At 40.5% G+C, this 27241-nt stretch overlaps 1 protein-coding gene across 12 annotated transcripts in view; it reads right to left on the bottom strand.

Moving 5' to 3' along the window:
• The window catches only part of CLOCK (clock circadian regulator), a 97944-nt gene that overhangs the window by 34149 nt on the left and 36554 nt on the right, over positions 1-27241 (bottom strand). For 10 of the 12 annotated variants that reach the window (XM_073341999.1, XM_073341996.1, XM_073341998.1 and 7 more), the window contains 5 exons: positions 22601-22711; positions 17802-17892; positions 8881-8940; positions 5729-5877; positions 1253-1344 (listed from right to left, as the gene is read on the bottom strand). In XM_073341999.1, coding sequence (XP_073198100.1) covers positions 1253-1344; positions 5729-5877; positions 8881-8940; positions 17802-17848 — 348 coding nt within the window. In that variant the 5' untranslated portion in view covers positions 17849-17892; positions 22601-22711. Of the gene's footprint in view, positions 1-1252; positions 1345-5559; positions 5878-8880; positions 8941-17801; positions 17893-22600; positions 22712-27241 lie in introns of those variants that run through there. The other 2 variants (XM_073342004.1, XM_073342006.1) reach the window with 2 other exon arrangements.

Raw genomic sequence — 27241 nt, 5'->3', positions numbered from 1 at the left:
CATCTGTTAGCAAGTTCCAAGTTGGACAAAACTTTCCTGAAGGGGAGGAAGTGTTGCCTAGTGGACAGAGCACTGGACGGGGACTCAGGAGAACTGGGTTCTATTCCCAGCTTTGCTACTTGCCTGCTTGGTGACCTTGGGCCAGTCACTTCCTAACTTTGTGTTTCAGTTTCCTCATCTGTAAAATAGGTGTAATTACACTTACCTTCTTTGTATGTGGTTTGAGATTTATTGATGAAAAGCACTACACAAGAGGTAGGTATTATTTTGACCGGCATCTCTCTGTGCCTCAGTTACCCATCCGTAAAATGGGGATTATACCACTCCCTCACTTTGCAGGAGTGTTGTCAAAATTGATGCTTATGAAGCAGTCTGATATTATAGTAGTAAGCACCACAGAAAAGCCCATGGGGAAATTAATAATTCAATCTTCAGAGCAGAATTTGAATAGTGTGCAGTAAATAAGGTCAAGGGCTACACATTAAACACCACGGAGGGGGGAAACAAAATATTGAATATCTGCTCATTAAGTGAGCCCTGCCCATTCTATGCACTAATTGAGAAAAAGTAATATGTGATGATGTAATTAAAGACTGTAGCATAATGCATATGCACAAGGGATTGAATTAAAGTTTCACAGGCAACCTTAATGCATTTCCTAACTTCTGAGCACTTGACTTTGCAAACTCAATAATCTGCTTTTTAACATAGGTTTTTTGTGGGTAATATGCAGATACACAATGTACATTTTTTATTATGCATACTCTTTTTACAAGCTATAGCCACACTTCCAATCAAGAAGAGAATATGTTGAATAGCTTTGGTAACTAGCATTTGGTTTAAGCACAAAAAACTAAATTAACACTGCCATAAAGGTACCAGTCATCTTTGTATATGCCTTTTTAAAAATTATTTCTAATTATAGTGATTAGAAATATTTTAATCCATTTTAAAGAACAGTTTTCATAAACTTAATAGTATGCTTTTGTACTTACAGTATATTATAGCTCATTTAGTTAAAATTACATTTGTAAAGATACTTATTTGCAGATTTCTAGGTAGATAGTGTTGCAATTAAAATATGGATTTGGAAAGGAATACCATTAAGCTAAAAGATTCTATCATAGCTCATGCTCAAATAAATTGGTTAGTCTCTAAGGTGCCACAAATACTCCTTTTCTTTTATCATCACATAGTGGTAGTTTGCTAAGGAGAATCCTCTCTTTTCAAAAAGAAAGAAATAATAATGTACCTCCAACATTAACTGTGTGAACTCTTCATTACTAAGGAATGTAGGTTTCCAGTCCTGTCGAATTTCACTGGCATCTGACTGTGCAGTGATTTCTGTAATCAGAAAAATATATATGAATATTCATTTATGATTCACACTCCTGGAAGCAATTACTTCACACCGCTGAATTATATGAATTAGGGGAAAGCTCTTTAGTCTGCTGTAATTTGAAGAAGGAAAAAAAAATAGTCAGTTTTTTCCATTCCCTTCTGCCGTCCACTCATCATACCAGAACGTTAGTTCCTGGAAGGGTGATTAAAAAATGGAAAAGTTATCCAACAGCATGACAACATTCTGTCTTAGAGAGTAGGTAGACAATGCTAGGAGAAACTTGTATTCACACAGCTGCAGTCAAATCACCTTGTGGTGTGATTCTGTCAGATCTCAAGTTAACATACTGTTACGCTGAATAAGAATTGGGACAAGAGCTCTCCAGGAAAGAGCTCACAGATAGCACTGTTCCCTCCAAGACCTTATTGAACTAATGCCCCATCATGTTGGGGGCACTGCTCTGTTGGGGGTACCATCTTTTTTCAAGAGACATGTAAACCAAAGTTCTGATCAATTTTGGTCCTTAATAATCCCATGGCACTTTTCATAACAGACTATTATAACTCTTGTATCCTGGTCAACTCTAGTAATTCTATTCTGCCTACTAAAATTCTCCGAGTTTCAGTTGCATAAAGTAACTGTCACTTTCTGTCCTAAACTTGAGCATTATTGGTGGTGTGCTCTGGAAAATAGCTGTTGTGTTTCAACTCCAGTGGTGGATGAAGTGGTTTTTCGGTGTGCAGCTATAAAACACTCTAGGATGTTTGTATATTAGGTTATTTTGCGTATTTCCTCTTAATGCATTTTAGGATCTTTAGGATGTGTATAAAAGTGTACGTTTTTATTATAGAATAATGACGTCAATTTGTTTCCTACAGTAAAATGGCTTTACAAACAGGAAAAAGGAAACGCATATACTGGAGTTCAAATCCTTGTTGCACAAAAATAGATGCCATATTCAATTACATAAAGAACCCTATGGATGCATATTGCCACAATTATGAAATGGGCCCCAATTTTCCAATCACTGGAAGTATACTCAATGTGACACTGGAAAACCAAGTGATATTAATCTGCAAACAGTATAAAGTTCAGAAACAACAATAAACAGTTTGTTTCACTTGGATAGCTTCAGAGGAACTTTAAAAAATATGTCTGAATGTAGTGCTCTTAAAAATGAATGACTTCTAGGTAATGCTAAAGCCAAGAAGAGTATGGAGTAGCACTGTGCAGGCTTTCCTATGGAGTTTAGCCAACCCTCAGATCTGACCTAAACATTCTAGTTCTAGGCCTCTATGGAATAGAAACTGCCAGTTGTATCAAGATCAGTGCATGTCGCTCTGGGGTATGACCAAATGTGAACTTTGCCCCAATAACTGATAATAAGCAACACTTTCTAACAATTCACCATCTCCACAATACTCCTGTTTTCAAATCCCTGGGGATGGAGAGGTTGATATCCAGCATATCCAAAAGGTCATTAGTTTTAGACAATTTTAGACAGGGAGTGGAGGGAAGGAAGATCATGGCAAATACGGAACACTACACAGAACATCCTATAAACCACCCCATCTCATTTGTACCAGCGGAGCTTTAGCTCCACTAATCACAACTAATGACATGAAAATAGAGGTGGTTTTTCAAGCAGGTAAATGAGACAAAGAGTTTAAAATTCACCTGGAAACCCTCAGGAAGCCAGTGCAGGTCATCAAGCATGGCCTGAATATGTTTGTGGCAAGACATTCTGTTTAATAAAAAGGCTGAGCGATTCTGCACTAGCTTCAGTTTCTGGTCGATTTTAAGGCCATGCAGAGTAAGTTGAAGTAGTCTAATCTTAAAGTGATAAAGACAAAAATGACCACCAAGGCAGAGAAGAACAGTCACAACCTCCTGGTTGTACTTAAATGATAAAAAGCTGTCCTGGCTGTTGATGTACTTGATCTTCTAATTGCAGCTCAGAGTTTGACCAGATCCCTAGATTGTAAATTTGAACAAATGGTGGGCCCATATCCTCCGTTAGTGGGGCAGGTATTATTCTCACTATGTTTGTTAGTGGTCACATTTTTGAAATTGCATTTTAACACAAACTTCAATTTCCAATGTGTTTCTTCATTTGTGAAATGGTTAATTTTAAAAATAATTCTGATAAAGGAGGCAGTTTATTATTTACAGCGTGGTACTGATTCAAGTGCACCAATCTGGTATCAATTGTACTAATCCATTACTCTGGAAGCTTACTTGTTTATTTCAATTTGAACAAAACAAGAAAAAATGCCTACCCCAGATGTTAAGTGCCTGAGATATCTAAGTTATGGTTTTCTACTGTCACACATTACCATAGCATCTGAGAGAGCCTTCCATGTAAAATCAATAGCAATAATCTCTAGTGAACTTCAGAGAAACCCTTGCACTTCTCTTTTGGGGCAAAGTCTCTGATTCAAGCATTTTTTTGTTGTTGGTTGACTGATTAATTTGTTAAAGAGGTGGTTTTTACTTTTTTTAAAATGTTTTGGGATGCCAATGTTGCAAACAACCATTAAAAATACAAGCAATAAAATCATTATGAAACAAAACAGTAGCATATTTCACCTATTTGTAATAACTAGTCAATAAGAAAACATTACAAAAACTCCAGAGTGTCCTACATGGACTGACTCTCCTTGGAGATAGGGGGGTTGAAACTAGATTTATTTGTTTCTGTATTTTCAGAAGTATCAATGTTAAACATGTCTTAGTAATATAGTACAGAATGGCTAAACATTTAATGTTATTAAATCTATTAATACATGCGTGCATGTTTTCTCTTTTTTGTTCCATTTTAACTGTTTTAATGGTATTGTTCTAATAAGCATCTGCTGCTATTAGGACAGTAACCATAATACTCAAATACAGGACATACAACAGGCATACAAGCATAACCATGTGATGAAAGTTGTATTGACAATCACCATATGAACATGTGGATAAGTATATGTATGTATCACCTTCCCACCTTTGCTTGTTATATTATCCATCTGTTTCACATGGGTTATATTACCCTTATCTATTTCTTACTTCTCCACCTCCTCCTGGGAAAGAGAGTATATTCTGCTCAAAAGTTGCCGAGGGCAACTTCTCTTCATCATATCCCCTGGGTGTTACCTAGTAGACAGTGTTTTGTTTCAGTTTGCTTGTTTTTGGCTAGCATACAATAAACTCTGAGCTGCTGAGACTGGAAGGCTGACTTTACAGTATATTAGTATAATGAGCATGTATAATTAGGAGTACATTTGTAAACAATTTTTTTTTTAATCTCACATCTACCAGCATGAACTGCAAGGTGCTATATTAATGTATAAAGAACAAGAGGAAAAACTAGGTGTGGGGGAAGCCATGGCTGTCTTAAAGACTGAGAGAAAATAAGATACTTTTGAATCAAACTCAACCACCGTGGAGAGGAAGAATCATCCATCCTGTTAATATATTATTAAACTTCCTTAGTTTAGACACTGGAACGAATAAGGGCAATTTTCTCAAAGCAGAAAATTCTCTTGTCATACTGAAGTTTCTTTAAACTGAGGATTTCAATGGAATTAGTAAACTACACAGAAAATAACTTAGCGGACTGACAAGAAAATGCTAATCCTTCAGTTTATTCCCAGAGATCAGACACTAACAGTACTATAAAGCAGCTACTAAAAATCATTCAGAAAAGTGACACAAAAGTAAAATAAAAAATCCTAATTTCCTTCAGAAGTCTGCCCAAGAAGTAGCTTTAGAATTATTATGTATGAAAGGGAACAACAACATAATACTTGTGAATGAACTAACAAGACACAAAGAGACACAGGGCACGTCTACACAGCAAAATAAAAAAAAAACCCCCACAAGTCTCAGAGTCTGGGTCAGAGTCTCAGAGTCTGGATTAACTGATTCCGGCTCATGCTGCGGGGCTAAAAATAGCCATATAGACATTCGGCCCCAAACTCTGAGACTCACTGCCGTGAGCTGTGGGTTTGCATTGTTGTTTTTTGGGTGGGTTTTTTTTCTTTTCTTTTTTCTTGCTGTGTAGATGTATTCATAGAATTAAATGGAGACTTCAGAAATTTTTAGGATTTGGAAAATTAACAGTACAAAAACAAACTATAACTAGGATTTTGGTGCACTTTGTACAGTGCTAATCTATTCATACAACATTTTCTTGGCTTGGTTACTTATTGAGTGACTAAACAACATACTCCATTTATGATGTCTGTATGTGGAAATCCTTCATCTGTAAAGATATCCTTTGTACAGCTTTGGTTTGGGGAGCTCTTTTGCAGGTTACTTGGGAGAATTAAAGGCCTGAACCAAAACCCAATCGAAAGACTCCAGTTTTCCAGCTGTCTTGTTACACCACAGAATTACCTTTGTGCTTCCGTAAAAAGTCAATGCTTTTCTGCAGTACAGTGGATTTATCCATCTTCCGAGCATTACCCGGAAGCATGGAACCAAGCTCTTTGATGAGAACATTAAACTGATCTCTACGTTTCTTTTCAGACTTGTTTCTAGACACTCTGAAAAAGACAAAAATGGAAAGCATGTTATAAAAACAGAAGCAAACTGGGTCAACAATATTTCACAGATGACAGGTTTTAATCAAATTTTCAATTTTGAATGAAGGTTAGAGGAGTCAGCTCTTACAAAGGTGTATATTACTGATAGTATAAATTCTGTGAATATAACAATGAACATCTACTTACAGATTAACACCAAAATGAGACAAAATTTGACAATGGCAGCAAATATAACCATTGATTCAATATTCCTCTAATAGCCAAACATTTAACCATTCATTTGTGGTCATGATACAAGTGTTAAATATATGGAGGACTTAGGAACGTGGACAAAAATTCCTCAGCTGTTTATTTTAAAATTAGGCTACTATGCTGTCCTCTTACCTGGGTGATCACTAGTCACTGTAGTGAACAAGGATGTTAAACAGAGATTTCAGAAACTAAGTCATTTCCAGCAATATACACTCCTTCCTTTTGTCTTGCAGTGGGTCAGCAGGAAAAAAAAGGGGAGAACTGATCTAATCTGGGCACTTGACTCTGGTGACTGAGAACTTCTCCAACTGTCCACAGCAGCAAGGGCCTATTTCAGTTATGGCCTGAACCACTAAAACGGGATGCTTGCCACGTATGCCTTTGTGCCTACTGGTGAAGATTGGGGGGCCACCCATATCCTTCTGGGGAGCATCTGCAAGAGCAGAAATCCACTGGGGTCTGAGGCACAACAGCCTGTTACTGGCCAGCCATTCTCTAAATCAGCTATAGGCAGGAAGAAGTGGAGATTACTCATGTTCCAGCTGAAGTCAATTTGAGCCTTGAAAGACTTTTACCACCATAAAAGAAATCTGAGAGTCCAAACCTATTTGTGACTTGAGCTAGTAACCTGGGAAGAGGTTCTATTCTATACAGTACTGCTATTCAGAGATCATGCAACTTGGATTGGAGCTCAGGCTTTCAAGCCTGGAGTGGGAGTGGGGGAGTCTGTGGACCCGGATTGGGAGGCTCACTCCCAGAAGCAGTATAGACATACCCTTGGAGTCATGACAGTGAAGGCTGTGTTTGGGTGGGATCCTCCATGCAAGAGTTTCTCAAAGAACTCAAATTTGAAATTGCGGAACTATTAACTATGGTTTGTAACCTGTCCTTTAAATCAGCTAGTGTACCCAATGACTGGAAGATAGCTAATGTAACGCCAATATTTAAGAAGGGCTCTAGAGGTGACCTGGCAATTACAGACCGGTAAGTCTAACGTCAGTACCAGGCAAATTAGTTGAAACAATAGTAAAGAATAAAATGGTCAGGCACATAGAAGAACACAAATTGTTGCGCAAAAGTCAACACGGTTTCTGTAAAGGGAGATCATGTCTTACTAATCTATTAGAGTTCTTTGAGGGGGTCAACAACATGTGGACAAGGGGGTTCCAGTGGACATAGTGTACTTAGATTTCCAGAAAGCCTTTGGCAAGGTCCCTCACCAAAGGCTCTTATGTAAATTAAGTTGTCATGGGATAAGAGGAAAGATCGTTTCATGGACTGAGAACTGGTTAAAAGACAGGGAACAAAGGTAAGAATAAATGGTAAATTTTCAGAATGGAGAGGGGTAACTAGTGGTGTTCCCCAAGGGTCAGTCCTAGGACCAATCCTATTCAACCTATTCATAAATGATCTGGAGAAAGTCATAAACAGCGAGGTGGCAAAATTTGCAGATGATACTAAATTGCTCAAGACAGTTAAGACCAAAGCAGACTGTGAAGAACTTCAAAAAGATCTCACAAAACTAAGTGACTAGGCAACAAAATGGCAAATGAAGTTTAATGTGGATAAATGTAAAGTAATGAACATTGGAAAAAATAATCCCAATTATACATACAATATGATGGGGGCTAATTTAGCTACAACTAATCAGGAGAAAGATTTTGGAGTCATCGTGGATATTTCTCTGAAGACGTCCATGCAGTGTGCAGCAGCAATCAAAAAAGCAAACAGGATGTTAGGAATTATTAAAAAGGGGATAGATAATAAAACGGAGAATATCTTATTGCCCTTATATAAATCCATGGTAAGCCCACATCTTGAATACTGCGTACAGATGTGGTCCCCTCATCTCAAAAAAGATATACTGGCATTAGAAAAGGTTCAGAAAAGGGCAACTAAAATGATTAGGGCTTTGGAATGGGTCCCATATGAGGAGAGATTAAAGAGGCTAGGACTTTTCATCTTGGAAAAGACGAGACTAATGGGGGGTTTGATAGAAGTATATAAAATCATGAGTGGTGTGGAGAAAGTGAATAAGGAAAAGTTATTTACTTGTTCCCATAAGAACTAGGGGCCACCAAATGAAATTAATGGGTAGCAGGTTTAAAACAAATAAAAGGAAGTTCTTCTTCACTCAGCGCACAGTCAACCTGTGGAACTCCTTGCCTGAGGAGGTTGCGAAGGCTAGGACTATAACAGGGTTTAAAAGAGAACTGGATAAATTCATGAAGGATAAGTCCATTAATGGCTATTAGCGAGGATGGGTAAGGAATGGTGTCCCTAGCCTCTGTTTGTCAGAGGATGGTGATGGATGGCAGGAGAGAGATCACTAGATCATTACCTGTTAGGTTCACTCCCTCTAGGGCACCTGGCATTGGCCACTGTCGGTAGACAGGATACTGGGCTGGATGGACCTTTGGTCTGACCCAGTATGGCCATTCTTATGTTCTTAAGACATCCATTGTCACAGGGAAGGAATAAGCTGCCCATTACTCGAAATAAGAGTCTTCATATACAGGGACAGCCATATTTGAACTTGAGGCACAAAGACTCCTTTAACCAACACCTCAAAGTAAATAACCCATAAGTGAAAAAATATGACATAACCTGAAATACAAACACAACGGGGAAGTCCTGTTTTACTGTATGGTTACAAACACATAGTCACATTTTTATTCTGTTAATATAGTTGGATTTACCAAAGCAATCAAATAAAGGACATTTTAGCATAAGCTAACTTAAAAAGACTACCTTTTTGCTTTATCCTTGTCATCTTCTTCCACCAGACCATCAAAAATACTACCATCATCTCTACAAGAGAAAACACAGACCAACATTAGAGCACACTAGTCTCTCACAGACTGCTAACATTATGAAAGGAATACGCAAAATGGCAAGCAAAGGTAGCTTATCATTCAATAGTTCAACTAACCCAAGATATGGGAGCACTGTTTTATTGTGATCTAAGTTTTATAAAGCCAAACAGCTTCCATGAATCCACCTACTTTATAAGTTGTTGCCTATAGATAGTTTACTAAAACCCTGTATTTTGAAAGGGCTGACATTTCTAAGATATACCTCAAGTTATTTTCAGAATATTTAAGTTTTTAATGAGATACCTCACAAACAATCCTCTCTGCATACTTAGCTTACACTACCCTGTGTTAGTTTTAAATCTTTTTGAACAGTACCTTTGCTACGTCCTTCCAAACAAAGGAGAGGACAAAATCACTTTGCTATAAGATCTTTGTTGTTTGTTTGCAAGCCCTTAATTTTAATTATAGGGTTATTTATAGTAAAAAAAATGCATCCTTCATATATGGTAATAAATTATTAAGCTTAGAAGGAAGAGGAATGTGCTATATTTCATCCCATTATGTTATTTTGCAAATACACAATTTAAAATGAGCTATAAATAATATTCCGAATATCACTCTAAAACATTATACAATGCCTCATTTCGACTATAGCAATTCCTTTTACAGTGTTCCTAAATCAGTCTCTAAACATCAGACATCAGAATATACTCTTTCACTTAAATAGGACCATATTGCACTTTATTTCTCGCATCACTTCTTTTGTATTTATTTTGAAATGCGAATCAATTCACTCCTGGTTTTCAAAACCACCGCATATTAGACTTTCTCCATCTAACCTCTCTAACCTAGTCTACTAATTTCCATGTCTACTTAGTACAGTCCTCCAATTTTTGCCTCCCCATAACTTTTCAGAGTTGGGAAAGTTAATCTGTGACTCTTTCTTCCTTCCTTCGAGATATGAAAACACTTTCTCTCTAAATCTTACCTTGCACTCATCTCTCTCACTAATTTGTGACTCTCATACTGTAAAGGTTTCAGAGTAACAGCCGTGTTAGTCTGTATTCGCAAAAAGAAAAGGAGTACTTGTGGCACCTTAGAGACTAACCAATTTATTTGAGCATGAGCTTTCGTGAGCTACAGCTCACTTCATCTCATGCTCAAATAAATTGGTTAGTCTCTAAGGTGCCACAAGTACTCCTTTTCATACTGTAAAGTAATTTGTGATACTGTGAATAGTAGATGCTAGTAAACAAACTGTTATTCACCTTCTCATAACTGTTGTTCTTCGAGATGTGTTGCAGATGTCCATTACACTAGAAGGTGTGTGCATATCCTGTGCACCCAATACTGGAGAATTTTCCTTAGCAGTACCCGTAGAGGCGGCCCTGCCCATACCTCAGCTCCTCATGTTCAGAGGAGAGGGTATAAAGAGCAGAACTGCCCTGAACTCCTTCAGTTTTTTTGCACTGGAAACGAATGGCAGACTATGATACATTGGAAGAGGCGGGTGGGTTGTGTAATGGACATATGCAACACATCTCAAAGAATAACAGTTATGAGAAGGTGAATAATTTTTTTTTCTTTTTTGAGGTCTTGCATATATCCATTACGCAATAGGTGACTCCCACTCTGTGACTCCAAGGTGGTAGGGTTTCGAGGCTCTCTGGAAGAGGGACTGTAGTATTATCTTCCTACATTGGCATCTTCCCTTGATATCTCAGCCAGCGCGGAAAGTCTGGTGAATGTATGTATGGAAGATCACATCACTGATCTTCAGATAGTCATAACATGGACATATGCCACAAAAGCTGCAGAGGCTGAATGTGCTCTGATTGAGTATGCTGTCACCTCCTCAGAGGCTTTACACATTTGGCAGCATAACAGAGTGATGCTGCTAGTGATCCACTTTGAAAGTCATTGTAATTGGTTAACCTCTCTATGCTCCACAGAACAAACAGCTGTGAAGAAACCCAAGAGAGCTTTGTCCTATTCAGGTAAAAAGCCAAAGCTTGATGCACATCCAGAGCAAGCAGTCTTTGTTCATCCTTGGGGCTTTGGAAAGAAAACTGCTAAATATAGTCTGATTCAGGTGAAATGTGATACTACCTTTGAGAGAAATTTAGGATGCAATCTAAGGTGAACCTTGTCTTCATAGAAAATGGAATAAGATAGATCAGTGCCAAGTGCATTTACCTCTTGCACTCTATCAGTCGAGGTGATGGTCATAAGAAGGCTACCTTAGCTGAGATGCAGATGTGGGCAGGGAGCTAAAGATTCAAAAGGAGGATCCATAAAGGAGGAGACAACACTAAATTCAAATCCCGAATTGGCGCTGCATCCCAGATAGGTGGGAACAATTAATCTAGACCTTTCAGGAACCTGGTCATGATAGGATTAATAAAAACAGCTGTACCATTAATTTGAGAGTGAAACACTGAGACAGTGGCTAGATGCACCCTAATGGAGCTGACAGCTAGACCCAACTGCTTAAGATGCAAGAAGTAGAACAGAATTGTTTGAATGTTAGACTGAGTCAGGAACACATTATAGGAGGTTGCCCAGATGGAGAAGCACTTCCCACTGACCCAGATAAGCAGTTATTGTAGAAGGTTTTCTGCTATTAAGGACGACATTCTGGACTGTCACTGAGTAGTGTACTCCTGTGCATTTGACCACTGATGAACGAATGTTGTGAGACGCAACACTCAAGGATTTGGGTGCAACACCTACCTATAGTTCTGCTTAGTGGCAACAAGAAGTGACCTCAAGTAACAGTTTGCATAAATCACAATACCATGGCTGCCTTAGCCAGGCTGGAGCTAAAATGATCATTCTGCCTCGACTTGTTTCAGCTTGAGAATGAACCTGGGAATCAGGGGCTCTGGTATATACACACACCAGGTCCTTATCCTATGGAAACAGGAAAACATTTGAGATTGACCCAGCTCTGTGACCTGCTCTGGAACAAAACCAGGGACACTTCCTGTTTTGCCAAGTCGCAAACAGATCTACCATCAGAAAACCCCCTATGCCAAACACCAAAGCTAGAATGGCTGTGTTGCGAGACCATTCATTGTCTAAATTGCACGATCTGCTCAGGTGATCCACCAGGCCATTTTGAATACCTGGCAAGTGAGAGATCCTGAGAGCGACTCAACTCCATATGCATAAATTCCACAGCTCAACCGCCTCCTGGTAGAAGTGGTCTGACTTGGCACCCCCTTGTTTGTCCACATAAAACACTGCTGTGGTGCTCTCGGTGACCCCTTGGACTGCTTCGTGGCCTGTGGATGTCTGGATGAGGAGACCGAGGAAGTAAGAGGCAGAGGTCTCCCTCTCTGAAAACTTTGTTTTCTTTTGGAATGGTCAGCATGATGGAAGGAATATTGCTGTCTAGGCTGGAATTGAAGATGATATTTTGTCCTCTTCATAGCTGGAGTGTAGAGGCCCAAGGGCTTTAAAACTGCTCTACGGTTCTTAGAGTGTGTAAAGCCTCATCTGATGTGGATGAGAACAAAGCACAGCCCTGAAAGAGAAGGGCCTCATTTGTCTGTTGTATGTCTGCAGGCATCCCTGAGGTCTGGAGCCAGGTACAAGGGCGCATAGTCATTCCCATAGCCCTGGCAGCAGAATCCACATCCAAGAAACCCTGCAGAGCTGATTGAGAGACCAGACGACCCACCACAAAACTACTCAAACCTCTAGGATGAAACCTGGCATTTACATTCCATTAATTTTGCCACAGGTGAAATGAAGGAAGGAGTTTTCCACAGTATCTTAAATAGCCTGCATAATTGCATCATTTGTAGGCAGGGCTACCTTTCCTGTCATAGCCAGATGCACAGGGTCAATCAGTTGGTGGGTATTCTCCTTCACAAGCTCCACTTGTATACCAAGAGCTGGCATTCTCCTTTAAGGTACACCTTAAAGGTAATCTGGGACCAGGGAGGACACATCCAGTATCAGGGCTTCATCAGGTGATAAAGATGATGCATGAAGGGGAGGCAAGGGAACATGCTCCCAATGATGGTCCTACAGTATTGGATTAGGCTATGGGTCTGAAGCGGGTTGAGGTAAATCCTGTAATTGCGAGTCCGCAGGCTGATGGGTACCAACCGTCACAGGCCTCTTAGTACCATCAGAAAAAGATTCTTTCCTAAGGGATCTGCTTCTGCGAGGTAGTTACAATGTTGATCTAGATACTGGCGAGCATCCAATAAGGTCAACTAGGAGGCTGGTACAGTAATGGGTTCCAGCTGTGTCTGGCCCAACCATCTCAATTCCTGGCTCTACTCTTCTCAAAACAGTTAACAAGAGAAAAGGACCAGGACACCGCTCTGGACTTTTGATAGTATGAGACTCAAAATCCCACCTTGAAGTCTGATGAAGAATCAGAGTATTCCAAGAGCCATGGGGGTGCTGTACTGGGTCTGATCCTCAGCAACAGTTATCTGGACCTATGCCAGGAATGTGACACTGAAGGAAACATAGGTTTCAGAGTAACAGCCGTGTTAGTCTGTATTCGCAAAAAGAAAAGGAGTACTTGTGGCACCTTAGAGACTAACCAATTTATTTGAGCATGAGCTTTCGTGAGCTACAGCTCACTTCATCGGATGCATGTCGTGGAAACTGCAGCAGACTTTATATACACACAGAGAATATGAAACAATACCTCCTCCCACCCCACTGTCCTGCTGGTAATAGCTTATCTAAAGTGATCATCAAGTTGGGCAATTTCCAGCACAAATCCAGGTTTTCTCACCCTCCACCCCCCCCCCCCACAAATTCACTCTCCTGCTGGTAATAGCCCATCCAAAGTGACAACTCTCTGCACAATGTGCATGATAATCAAGTTGGGCCATTTACTGCACAAATCCAGGTTCTCTCACCCCCTCACCCCCCTCCAAAGAACACACACACAAACTCACTCTCCTGCTGGTAACAGCTCATCCAAAGTGACCACTCTCCCTACAATGTGCATGGTAATCAAGGTGGGCCATGTCCAGCACAAATCCAGACTCTCTCACCCCCCCCCCTTTTTTCCCAGGGGCACACACACACACACACACACACACACAAACTCACTCTCCTGCTGGCAATAGCTCATCCAAACTGACCACTCTCCAAGTTTAAATCCAAGTTAAACCAGAACGTCTGGGGGGGGAGGGGGGTAGGAAAAAACAAGGGGAAATAGGCTACCTTGCATAATGACTTAGCCACTCCCAGTCTCTATTTAAGCCTAAATTAATAGTATCCAATTTGCAAATGAATGCCAATTCAGCAGTTTCTCGCTGGAGTCTGGATTTGAAGTTTTTTTGTTGGAAGATAGCAACCTTCATGTCTGTGATTGCGTGACCAGAGAGATTGAAGTGTTCTCCGACTGGTTTATGAATGTTATAATTCTTGACATCTGATTTGTGTCCATTTATTCTTTTACGTAGAGACTGTCCAGTTTGACCAATGTACATGGCAGAGGGGCATTGCTGGCACATGATGCCATATATCACATTGGTGGATGTGCAGATGAACGAGCCTCTGACAGTGTGGCTGATGTTATTAGGCCCTGTGATGGTGTCCCCTGAATAGATATGTGGGCACAGTTGGCAACGGGCTTTGTTGCAAGGATAAGTTCCTGGGTTAGTGGCTCTGTTGTGTGGTATGTGGTTGTTGGTGAGTATTTGCTTCAGGTTGCGGGGCTGTCTGTAGGCAAGGACTAGCCTGTCTCCCAAGATTTGTGAGAGTGTTGGGTCATCCTTCAGGATAGGTTGTAGATCCTTAATGATGCGTTGGAGGGGTTTTAGTTGGGGGCTGAAGGTGACGGCTAGTGGCGTTCTGTTATTTTCTTTGTTAGGCCTGTCCTGTAGTAGGTAACTTCTGGGAACTCTTCTGGCTCTATCAATCTGTTTCTTTACTTCCGCAGGTGGGTATTGTAGTTGTAAGAAAGCTTGACAGAGATCTTGTAGGTGTTTGTCTCTGTCTGAGGGGTTGGAGCAAATGCGGTTGTATCGCAGAGCTTGGCTGTAGACGATGGATCGTGTGGTGTGGTCAGGGTGAAAGCTGGAGGCATGTAGGTAGGAATAGCGGTCAGTAGGTTTCCGGTATAGGGTGGTGGTTATGTGACCTTTGTTTATTAGCACTGTAGTGTCCAGGAAGTGGATCTCTTGTGTGGACTGGACCAGGCTGAGGTTGATGGTGGGATGGAAGTTGTTGAAATCATGGTGAAATTCCTCAAGGGCTTCTTTTCCATGGGTCCAGATGATGAAGATGTCATCAATATAGCGCAAGTAGAGTAGGGGCTTTAGGGGACGAGAGCTGAGGAAGCATTGTTCTAAATCGGCCATAAAAATGTTGGCATACTGTGGGGCCATGCGGGTACCCACAGCAGTGCCGCTGATCTGAAGGTATACATTGTCCCCAAATGTAAAATAGTTATGGGTAAGGACAAAGTCACAAAGTTCAGCCACCAGGTTAGCCGTGACATTATCAGGGATAGTGTTCTTGACGGATTGTAGTCCATCTTTGTGTGGAATGTTGGTGTAGAGCACCTTGATTATCATGCACATTGTAGGGAGAGTGGTCACTTTGGATGAGCTATTACCAGCAGGAGAGTGAGTTTGTGTGTGTGTTTTTGGAGGGGGGTGAGGGGGTGAGAGAACCTGGATTTGTGCAGGAAATGGCCCAACTTGATTATCATGCACATTGTGTAGAGAGTTGTCACTTTGGATGGGCTATTACCAGCAGGAGAGTGAATTTGTGTGTGGGGGGGTGGAGGGTGAGAAAACCTGGATTTGTGCTGGAAATGGCCCAACTTGATGATCACTTTAGATAAGCTATTACCAGCAGGACAGTGGGGTGGGAGGAGGTATTGTTTCATATTCTCTGTGTGTATATAAAGTCTGCTGCAGTTTCCATGATATGCATCCGATGAAGTGAGCTGTAGCTCACGAAAGCTCATGCTCAAATAAATTGGTTAGTCTCTAAGGTGCCACAAGTACTCCTTTTCTTGAAGGAAACATAGAGGGCTTCCTAGTTGATGGTACCATGTCACAGGGTGGAGCTGGTACCAGAATGGATGAGGCCAAAGACAGTGGTACTGGACCCTTAAGTGATGGACCAACAACAGAGTGCCCCAGAGCTGACAGTCTCAGAACCTGCACCGGTACTGACTGAGGATCTCTGCCCTGAACCAATGGCGACAGTGGTACTGATAGGCATAGCACATCTCTCACCACCAAACAGGCCTCTGGCGTTGTGTGCACTAGCATGGGCTGTAGCCCCATCATGATCAGAGATGTCAGTCTACCTTTGGTACTGGAGTGACCTTCTGTGAAGCAAGCCTGTATCGTGGATTCCAAGGAGTCCAATGCCTCTTTCTTGTGTTTCTTTCACCACAATTGCTCCAACGTCTTCGGCCTCAAAGACAAGAGTCCCAGTGACAGGAATCTCCTGTGGCTCCTATTCCCAGGTAAACCTAAAGGAGCACTCCAAGAAGGAGTCGTTAAAAAGCCTCCCTTGGACAACCAAGGGGGTTCAGACACTGGCCTAAGGGCAGCCTCTATACGTATATAATGAAGGTGTCCCTCTCTCAGCTTCTTTGCCCTGGTCTTTAAACTACTGCAAATGGAGCACCCATCTCTCTTTTGTGGCCATCACCCAAGCACTTGAGGCAGCACAAATAAGGTTCACTGACAGACATGGGTTTTTGGCAATCAAACAAGACTTGAAACCAAGGGATCTTGGCAAGACCCTGAGGCCCACCTGACTGGAAAAAAAAAATTTTTTTTACACTAAAACCAGAAATTTTAAAATTAGAAAAGAAAAAAAACAGAGTGATAAAAAGTACCACTAGGTAAGCAGCAAGAAGTTTGTTCGTGAGGAACACAGAACCCTCTGACCACCAACAGTAAGAAGGAACTGAAGGAGAGGTGGGGTAGCTCTACCCTTTATATACCCTCCATTCAAAGCACAAGGAGCTGGGATGCCCCTACAGGTACCACTAAGGAAAACTCTCTGGCACTGGTGCATGGGATGCACACACACCTACAGTGTAATGGATATATGCAAGCACTAGAATTGTATTGTTTGTTACTACTGTATTTTACAGTACCCATAGTTGACAAAAGGAGGAAGGATGTAATGTTATGAAAAGTGTTCTATTACTCTTTCCTTTTCCTTAATAAGCCAGTGCAGGAGAGTCCTGTAGTAGAATTTTCAAAAGTGCCTACGTCCCATTTTCAAGTGACTTTTAAAGCCCAAGTTTCACTGAAAGTCAATGAAACCTAGTTTCTTAAGGGCCCAAGTCACTTTTGAGACTTGGGAAGCTGTCATTTTGGCACTTTTGAAAATTCTACCCCTAGTTTCTGGATAGATGAATTGATTATAAAAAATTGTGTTCTATACACTAGTGGCAAACTTTTTTCATTTTCTAAAAACTTCAAAACTTTAATGTAAAGCATTTTATAACAAAAAGGGGACCACAGATTGCTATGAAAGAACTTTGACCCCAGCTCTTGGATTCAAGTAATTCTGAAACAAGTCCCGAGATCAGTTCTTTCAAGAGAAAAATCCTAAGAACACAACAAATTTCAAAATGCAATTCCAATTAGGCAGCTGCTGCTCCAAATATAAAACATATTTAAATAATATAATTTTAAACAAAAACACATACTGCATCATGTGATGGCTACATAGCTATGTATTCATAACTAAAGTGTAGTTAACAGACCTTAACTTTGCCAAAAATCAAAACCTCATTACGCTTAAGTCTGACGAGTCCTTCTACTCTTAAATAAGAATACATTATCAAAATGTTTTCCTACAAGCCACTTAAAACAAAATCATCTAATAACATACCTGTCTGTAATGGAGCTCATTTTATGGGTCCTTATGGTAAAGAACATAACATGTCACACTTTAGTCTTGTGGTAGACATTTGTACGTCTGCCTGGGTGAGAACAGAAACAAATGGAAATGTAACTTTTGTAGAACATGTTTTTCCCCTCATAGAAAGTATGAAGCTCCTGCTTGCCCCAAAAGGAGTAAGTGCTTCTAACCTTCATTTTCCCTCCACCTCTTCTCTTTATGTCAGTTTTGTATCCCAGATAGCTGAACCTAACCATCTTATTTCACGAGACACAGAGGTTAAGAGGCCATCACTTCTCTATATGCCATGATGAATTAATTTGGGTTAAGCCAGTTTCAACTTTCATTTACCTCTGTATTCAGCAACAGCTTTTTATTCTTTATATAGCCCCATATTTCAAAGAATGTGAATAAATTTGAGGGCATGTGACAAAGTAAACTGTCACAAGGGGAGAAGAAAAAAATAATCCCAAGCAACTGACTCCAATCCTTTCAGAAGCTGCTGGGAGTGGGAGGGTCTGGGGGCCAAATGAGCCAAATCCTGTTCATTCCAGAAAAAGGAGGAGGGGAGAGAACACCCAAGAGGAAAGGGATGATGAAGGACTGCCAAGGGGAAAACAGTTCCCGAAAGGGGCAGGAGAAAAACTGAAACTGTTTTAGTGGCACTGATGGATGATCTCATCCTATCAAAAGGCATTCATTCTTATCCTCCTGGACCTTTCTGCAGTGTTTGACAGTGTTGACCATGAGATACTGCTGTCTTGCCTGAGAAGTGTAGTAGGACTCCAGGGTAATGTGCTAAAATGGTCTGAGTTCTTCCTGGAAGGATGCACCCAAAGAGTAGTGATGGGAAACCACCTCCACCACGAGTCCCTTCACTTGTGGAGTTCCACAAGGATCAATTCTCTATACAGTCCTTTTCAATATTCATTTGCAACCATTAGGAGAACTGAGGTCAGACAACATGGACTCAGATCCCATCAATACAAAACTGACACACGTCTCTACCTATCCTTCACCACATACGACCACACCAAGATGGCCCAGTGCTTGGATGAGATCAGCTCATGGATGAAAAACAGGTGGCTGAGCAAAACAGAGATGATGCTGGTAGGTAAAGCAAAGTACTTTGAAGAGTTTGCAGCCACCATGCAGTCTCCCCTTTGGTTGTGGGTTCCCATCTACAATTGGTCAATTCAGTCCGTATTCTAGGATTACTCTTGGATTCCTCGCTGACACTGAGCTCTCACATGGCAGAAAGTATTACACGTGTCTGTTGCTATCTGGTTTGCTAGGAGACTGTGTCCCATCCTGGTGGATGAAGACCTGGCCTTAGTTATTTATGCCTTCATCACTATCAGCTGGACTACAACAATGCAATATAACAGGGCACAAAATCTTCAACACTCAGGAAACTCCAAAGTACAAAAGGCTACAGTGCGTCTCTTCAGCAAGACAGGTTACATGAGCACATCACACCAGTCCTCCACTCTCTACAATGGTGTCCTAATTTCATATCAAGTTCAAGGTCTCAGTCCTTAACTTCAAAGCATCCACGCTTCAGCTCAAAATATCTACAAGACAGTCTCTAAAGCTCCAGGGCGATGACCATGGTTGATAAACATCCCTTCTTTGGCACAAGGGAACTCTCCACAATAAGAGTACACTTAATCTGTGCATGAGAAAGAATCTTCTCTGGGTGTGGTTTGAGACTGTGGAATGAACTCCTCCAGGAACTAACCATGACAAACCTCACCAATTTTCTCTCCACATGCAATGCCAATTTCTTTCACCTTGCTTTCTCTAAAATAAACACATAGCAACAGATATATCTATTTAACAAATTAAAAAAATCCTACCAAAATAATACACTCCATTACACACGCTTCTCCCTCTGGGGAGAGGATGAGAGAAAAAACAAATGTGAGAGATGCATAGTCTCACTGCTTAATGCACTACTGGAAGGTGCTCAGATACTACAGTGATCAGCATGGCATAAAAACCTATACAGAACAGAACAGAGACACAATCACCTTTGGAAAAATGGTGCTGAATTTGGGGAGAATTTGGCACCAACTGGTGCCTGCCCCAACTGAAAACCTTGAACTTGCCTGAGAGGTAAGAGAACTTATGGCGAAGTGAGTCTAAAGCAGTGGTTCTTAACCTGGGGTGCATGCACCCTGGGGGTACGAGATGCCCTTTCTAAGGGTGCAAGACATGCCAGATTTTTTTAGAAGGTAAATCATTGAAAACACAAATTAAGCACAGGCACGTAAGTACAACTACTTTGTTTCATCAAACCTATGTATTTATTAACATTATACATTTAACGATTACTGTAATATACAAGCAAAAAATATATATAGATTTAAAGAATTGACCTACTTCAACGATTTTTGATAAGGGGTGTGAGAACATATTTTGAGAACCAAAGGGGTGCAGACTGCAGTAAAGGTTAAGAACCACTGGTCTAAATATTTTGGGTGCAGATGATTAAGGCTACAATTTTGTCACACAAATTTTTAGTCCATTTTGTGTCAGATGTGTGGGGGGGGCGGGGGGGGGAACATAGCCACAGAAAGCTCATGGCCCACAGAAGGGCATGGAGAGCAAGCCCGCCTCAATGAGGAAGGGCTGGAAAGTGAATCTACCCCAGCAAGGAGGGGAGGCATGGGTGTTGGGGGGAAACTGGAAAGTGAGCCCATCCTTCACCGGTGGCTCCAGTCCTGCAAGTCTGGGCTTGGCTCCCCACACCAAGCATTGTGACCCCATGCACTAGGGAATGGGGCCACTCAGGTTTGATGCATTCTCCCCTCCGTCTCAATCTACAGAGGGACAGACATGCCAAAACCGAGTGGCATTGTGACCCTGTATACTAGGTTGCAACACCAAATAAATTTGGCTCATCTGCCCTTCCATCATGCTACAAAGGGGCTGATGCACCAAACCTAAGTGGTGCTGCAATCACATGGGCCAGGTTCCAAAGCCAATCAAATCTGGCCTCTCTGCCCCTCCATCATGCCACAGAGGGGTAAATGCACCAAAACTTAAGTGGCATTGCAACCCCATGCTCTAGCTGGCCACACCAGTCAAATTTGGCCTGTCTGCTCCTCTGTCATGCCACAGATGAGTGGACATGCCAAACCTGAGTGCTACTCTGACCACATGGGTCAGCTCACTATGCCAATTGAATTTAGTCCATCTGCCCCTCCATCTTCATCTATGGAGAAGCAGATGCACTAAACCTGAGTGATGGTGCAAACATGTGACCAGAGCAGGGATCCTGACCCACAAGAACCAGCACTGATGGGGGTCACAGACTTAAATAAAATTCACAATTTACCTTGAAATCTGTGGCCTCCATGCTAAAATCATAGCCTTAATGATTCACAGATTCTCAGGTCAGAAGGACCATTGTAATCATCTAGTTTGACCTCCTGTATAACACAAGCCACAGAACTTCCCCAAAATAATTCCTGGAGCAGATCTTTTAGAAAAACATCCAATCTTTATTTAAAAATAGTCAGTGATGGACCCTTGGTAAATTGCCCAAATGGTTAATTACTCTCACTGTTAAAAACAAATGCCTTATGAATTTGTCTAGCTTCAACTTCCAGCCATCACATCGTGTTATACCTTTCTCTTGCTCCCCATATACGTACTTATAGACTGTAATCAAGCCATCCCTTAACATTCTCTTCATTAAACTAAATAGACTCAAGGAGTTCAATCTGTCATGATGAGGCAGGAGTGGTCAAACTTAGGGACCCTCCGAGGCACATACAACAATCTTCAGAAGTTTGAAAGCCACGCCCTGGCAGCTGTGCCCCACAGGGCTGAAGCTCCAAGACCCGCCCCCCCACACCACTGGGCAGAAACCAGAGGCGATGCATGGGGGGCACATGAGGTCACATCCCCTCCCGATTTTTACATTATTATTATAAACTGGTTGATATTATTCTGTCTCACTACATGTCGTTCACATCTGATGCAAGCTACTTCCAGAGTTTAATGACATGAGATAAATGTAGTGTTCAAAGAGACAGAACTAATATCCTTAGGCCTTCACTTGACAAAAGCTGGAAAATTGTAAATATATTTTCCTTTAGCTTGTCCACTGCATGTGCTAGTAACAATCGCAAAATTAGTCTTCAAAACAAATCTGGTATTCAACATTTACTATATGCATCAAAGATCTATTAATTTTTAGAATATCAAATTATATAACATTCCATTAATTTTCAAAAGAAACAAATGCGAGAATAGCAAAGCAGAAAAGGACTTCACCTGGAACAAGACTGACCTTTTCAATAAACAGAATCAGAAGTCAGAATCACTATTTCCATAACAGCAAAGTACATTTAATATTGTTAGATTACCAATTTCACCTTACTGGGTGTGCCCAGTTTTTATGTCAAAATTAGCAGCATAAGTACGGTACCGAAATTCCAAGTACACAAAAGCCACAGAAAAAACAATAGACATTTGCTTCTCTCTTTAAGGCCTGCTCCTGCTCCCTCTAAGTCCAGTTTTGCAAGGTGCTGAGCACCCTCAATTCTTATTGAATTGTATGGGCCTGAACCAAAGCCCATTGAAATCAATGAAGAGACTCCCATTGACTTTAATGGGCTTTAGCTCAAGCCCTATGCGACTGAGGGCTCTATACCTTTTTGGAACCAAGTCCATTAACTTCCTTGACAACAGGAACAGATCCCTAATATAGTTAATAAGAAATCACAGGATCCAAATTACAACACTGTAGCTCATAATTACAGCAACACTTTCTTTACCTCTTATACTTTTTGGGATGTTAAACCGTGATATTTAGGATAAACACTGATCCTTCAGATGAATGTGGGTTTAAATATATCCTCTTCTACAGAGGGGCATCAAACTCTGCACTGTAAAGAATCAAAAAGGAAAAAAGTTAGAACAACTGGAAATGACTGGAATTCTGCAGGTCACTAGTATTCAAATGCAATATTTATAGCCATCATTTATTCCGATTACTAGTAAAGTACTATTATGATATATCATTTATAAATGTAACGTTCTGCCTGATGAATTACAGAAATATCACAAAAAGAAAAGGAGTACTTCTCAATGTGTCAAAAACAGAAGTGCTTCTCTTCAGCAAGAGGATTACTCTGAAACTTTGTTTGGCTTGACTAAGACCTCCTATTTACCTCTATTTGTAATCGTGGTGTCATCCTTGACTCAAACCTTCCGTCTCCCACATCGCCTAAGTCTCTAAATCTCCCTATTGTTAATCCTGAAGCAGCATTTGTCTATACCACTCCCTCAACTCCTTCTCTACTGTTTTTTATTCATGTCTACATCCCTTTTCCTACTGATTACCTCAGTTCGTCTCTGGTTTCATCAAATCACTGTTCTCGAGACTCCACAATGTTCAGAATGCTGCTCACTCACTCACAGAGAAACGCAGCTACATCACTCCTGCTACCTCAATCACAGCCACTGGCTCCCCCTTTTCTTTTCAAAATAAAGTCTAATATTACTTTCTTTTTAAGTACTTATTCCAAACCTACCTCCTAGATCTAGTCTCTACTCCCTTTCATGCTCCCCTTTTCTAATCTAGCAATCACCACCTTTCAGTCTCTCCATACAATCATTTTTGGTTTTAATGCATTCTCTTCTACAGTTCCCATTGTCTAAAACAGCACTCAGTGCCACTTTGCATCACTTTTCAAAGTTATCTAAACACACATCTCTCCTCCCTTGCCATACCATATTTCTCCCTGCCTCAGCTATTGGCCACACTGACAGAATGTTTTGATTTCTTCACTATACAATGAATGGTTTACCACTGTTTTCTGTCATTTTCACTCCAATGCCTTATATTTAATGTTATAATGTATTCTGGGTTATAAGAAAAAAGTTCATTTTCTCTAAAGCGAGAAGTACTGAACTTGTATTTTTTGCTAAAGGTTTAAGAGTTATTATTCTTAGGAAAGTAAAATGTACAAGTAGTATGTTTTAGTTTAATTAAAAAGGTAATGATTGCTCCTCTCCCTGTTTCTACTGGAAGTGTTTAACTGGTTAAAAAAAACACTGGTAAAAAAAACATGAAATTAAAGCAGAGCAGAGCGTTCTGCCAAAAGAAGAAAAACAACTACACAGCATGACTCAGTGAACCCGCTCATTCTTCTCTGGCCTAATAACCTGCTGGCCCATTGACCTACTTTTTTTGGTAAGGTGGTTAAACCCTCATCTCACATTTAGACAGTTTTGTTCAGTTTGACAAGTATAAACATTAACAGTTACAAAGAGACTTGTTGAAATCTAGATTACAGAGACTGTAATATGAAGCCTATGTTTTTAAACTGTTCAGAGCAGGCGGGCTTTGCCAACCCTTCCACAAGTTGTGACAGCTCTAATGAGGAAAATTTTACAGCTCTACAAGCTGCACATGCAGGACATCTACTGCAGAGAATACACGGAGGTTAAACAGTACAGAGCTACATTTCACAATGTCTAAAAAGAGTATAATAAAAAGGAAGTTAAAGGAACATTGAAGAGGGAATTTGGAGAAAGGAGGAAAAAAACTTTTGACTATTTCATAAGTGGTAACTGAACATATGCAAGTTTAAATGAAAGTAAGAAAAAAGCTAAATACAGTGGAAAAGCTTTTTGAAAATAAAACCACATAGCTCTCGTAAGTAGAAAATAGCATGCACGTAAAAGCTTGCAGAAAGATCTGGATGCCTACACATAAGTATTGCCAGGTCACAATGTTCACAGGTCATGACAGTCTCCAAAAACCATCAGATTTTTAAAACATATTAGGTTATTTTATTTGCCTTCTAGATTCTAAGCCTTTAGAGTATATTCAAGCAACATTTTCAAACTTTTCTCTGCAATCGTAAGGGATAGAAACTTATTTTTTTAATTAAAGCTGAGATTCTCATGCAATCTCCTGATTCCAGCAGCTGGGGCTTTAAGAAAAACAACACTGAAACTTGCAGTAAAATCATGAGAGTTGGCAACACTATAACATTTCTACCTCATGCTGACCTGCAGAGCAAAGGTAGACAGTGAGTGACGAGGGGTACATCTACACGGCTGTTGGAAGCGTGCCTCCCAGCCTGGACAGACAGACACATGCCAACTCTGCTTGAGCTAACACATTAAAAATAGCAGTGTCAACATTGTGGCATGGATGGTGGCACAGGCTAGCCACCATAGTATGGACCCAGAGCATTGGATGGATTTGTACTTTGGCAACTAGCCTGAGCTGCCACCTGTGTCACAATGTTGATGCTGCTATTTTTAACGAGCTAGTATGTGTCTGTTTATCCGGGCTCAGAGGCATGCTCCCAACTGCAGCACAGACATACCTGGGTGGCCAAAAGAAATGAGATATTGAGTCTTTAAAGCACTTACAGAGTCACCAGCATTACTGCCCAAGATAATAATGAAAGTTTATACGACATGAGTGTGGGGCAGATATCTATATGGAAAGTATTAGCAACCACAGGAGAGTTCTACCTCCACAACTGGTACTAACATTGGTACCACTGATTCACAGAAGTGAGTTCAAAGATGGAACAAGGTCTGCAGGTTGAGCTATCATCTCACTCCTAGCACCAGTCCCTTCAGGACAGAACTGAGAAACTGCTGAAGCAGTGTAGGGAAGCTTGCATTGCCTCTACCTGCCCTATATATCTGTTGTGTGGACAAAGAACTTAAGTCTCCAGGGCAGTCAATTGAGTATTTTTCCTATATCACTAAATTCACTAAATACTTTAAAGAGGCAGTGAATTTTTAATCTTATTTTGTAAACAATATTATATACAGAGACTGATTTTACAAACAACTTCTTCATAAATTCCATAGATTTTAAGACCAGAAGGGAAAACAATTATAATCACCTAGTCTTATATAACATTAGGCCAAAGAATTACACCCAGGAAAGATCACAGAAAACAGAATTTAGTTTTCTGACAGAATCTGCACGTCTCCCAGTTTTCCAACTTGTTAGGTTTAGTAAGTATTTCTGAAAACAGGGGCAGATCATTAATATTTTAGTACTTAACGGTCTCTGTGCCACAATCCTAATACGATCAAGGAACTGACTAATGATCTAATAGGACTTTTTTACTGCTAATCCTCCATGATTTTTAAAAAATCAAAACTGTTCTCAAGAACAATACTCTGCAGTTACACAATACCTCCTGATCTAACCATTACAACACAAACACTATTTACAACAGGAACGCTAGGGATGTTTATGTATTTTTGGGTACTACTGGTGAGCAAAAAGCTGCTTTTTAATTTGTATCAGTGGCATAGCTGCGCCATTGCTGTGGCGTCTCATGAAGATGCTCTGTGCTGACAGGGCAGAGGTCTCCCGTTGGCATAATAAAACTACCTCCGTGAGCAGCGGTATCTATATCGGCGGGAGAAGCGCTCCCTCTGACATAGTACTGTTCACGCTGGTGCTTATGTTGGCGTAACTTATGTCGCTCAGGGGGGTGGTTTATTCATGCCCTGAGCAACATAAATTATGCTGACATAAACTGTAGTATAGACATAGCCACAGTCTTCTAGTCCTGAATCCCCTCATTCACTCCTCCCTCACTAATATTCAACCTGAGTTTTACTTAGCTCAATTTCACCCTGTTATTCCTTGCTGCATGTTAAACATTTCCTCTCCCCCTTTGGTGCTTACACATTTAGAATACCTGAAAATGTTTACATCATTTTGTTAATTGCTTTTGCTAAGCTAAACACAAATTTCTTGCAAGTCCTTTATTCCAAGTCAGTCTCTGCAACCCATTTATCACTGTGTTTCATCATCCCTGTATTGCCTCCAATTTGTCACTCTCTCTCTGGTTTTGAGGTGCCCAGAAATAAAACCAATATAGACGCTATCTATCTCTCTTGTCTGTAACATGATTTCATTGTGACTTAGGAAGTTACATAATAACCTCTATGTTAAAAGAATGTAAAGATTGCAAAGTCAAGCACACAATTTTCTTAACCCTCTATCCCTGCTCTGCCATTCAAGAGTTCCTATGTGATGCTGAGCACGCATTTTTTTACAAACACATTAACTCATTAACTCATATAGTGCTAGTAGCCACATATTACCATCTTTGCTTACTAGAAGCACACTGTAAGAGAGCCTTCCAAGTATTCTAAATTAGAGATCTGTATCTCCCACTTTCTTCCTTCCCGCATGTAGAGAATTAGCTTGGTTTGTTTTTAGGGATTTTTGTTTGTGAGTGGGTGGGTGAGAGTGAGAGAGAGAGAAGAACTTACTGAGGGAAAGCTAAATAGATTTAAATGAGTTCTGTATTTAGTTCTGAAAGTAATCAGTTTCACATTTATTCTTCCCTGTTTAATAATTTCATCATTTCAGTGGAACACATCAATCAGGGAACTCATATTTGTGGAGGGAGAGATGA

This window comes from Lepidochelys kempii, chromosome 4 (genome assembly GCF_965140265.1).
Source record: "Lepidochelys kempii isolate rLepKem1 chromosome 4, rLepKem1.hap2, whole genome shotgun sequence".
Lineage (NCBI taxonomy): Eukaryota > Metazoa > Chordata > Testudines > Cheloniidae > Lepidochelys > Lepidochelys kempii.
The sequence above is the reverse complement of the archived record's forward strand: the minus strand, read 5'-3'. Positions and strand labels throughout refer to the sequence as shown.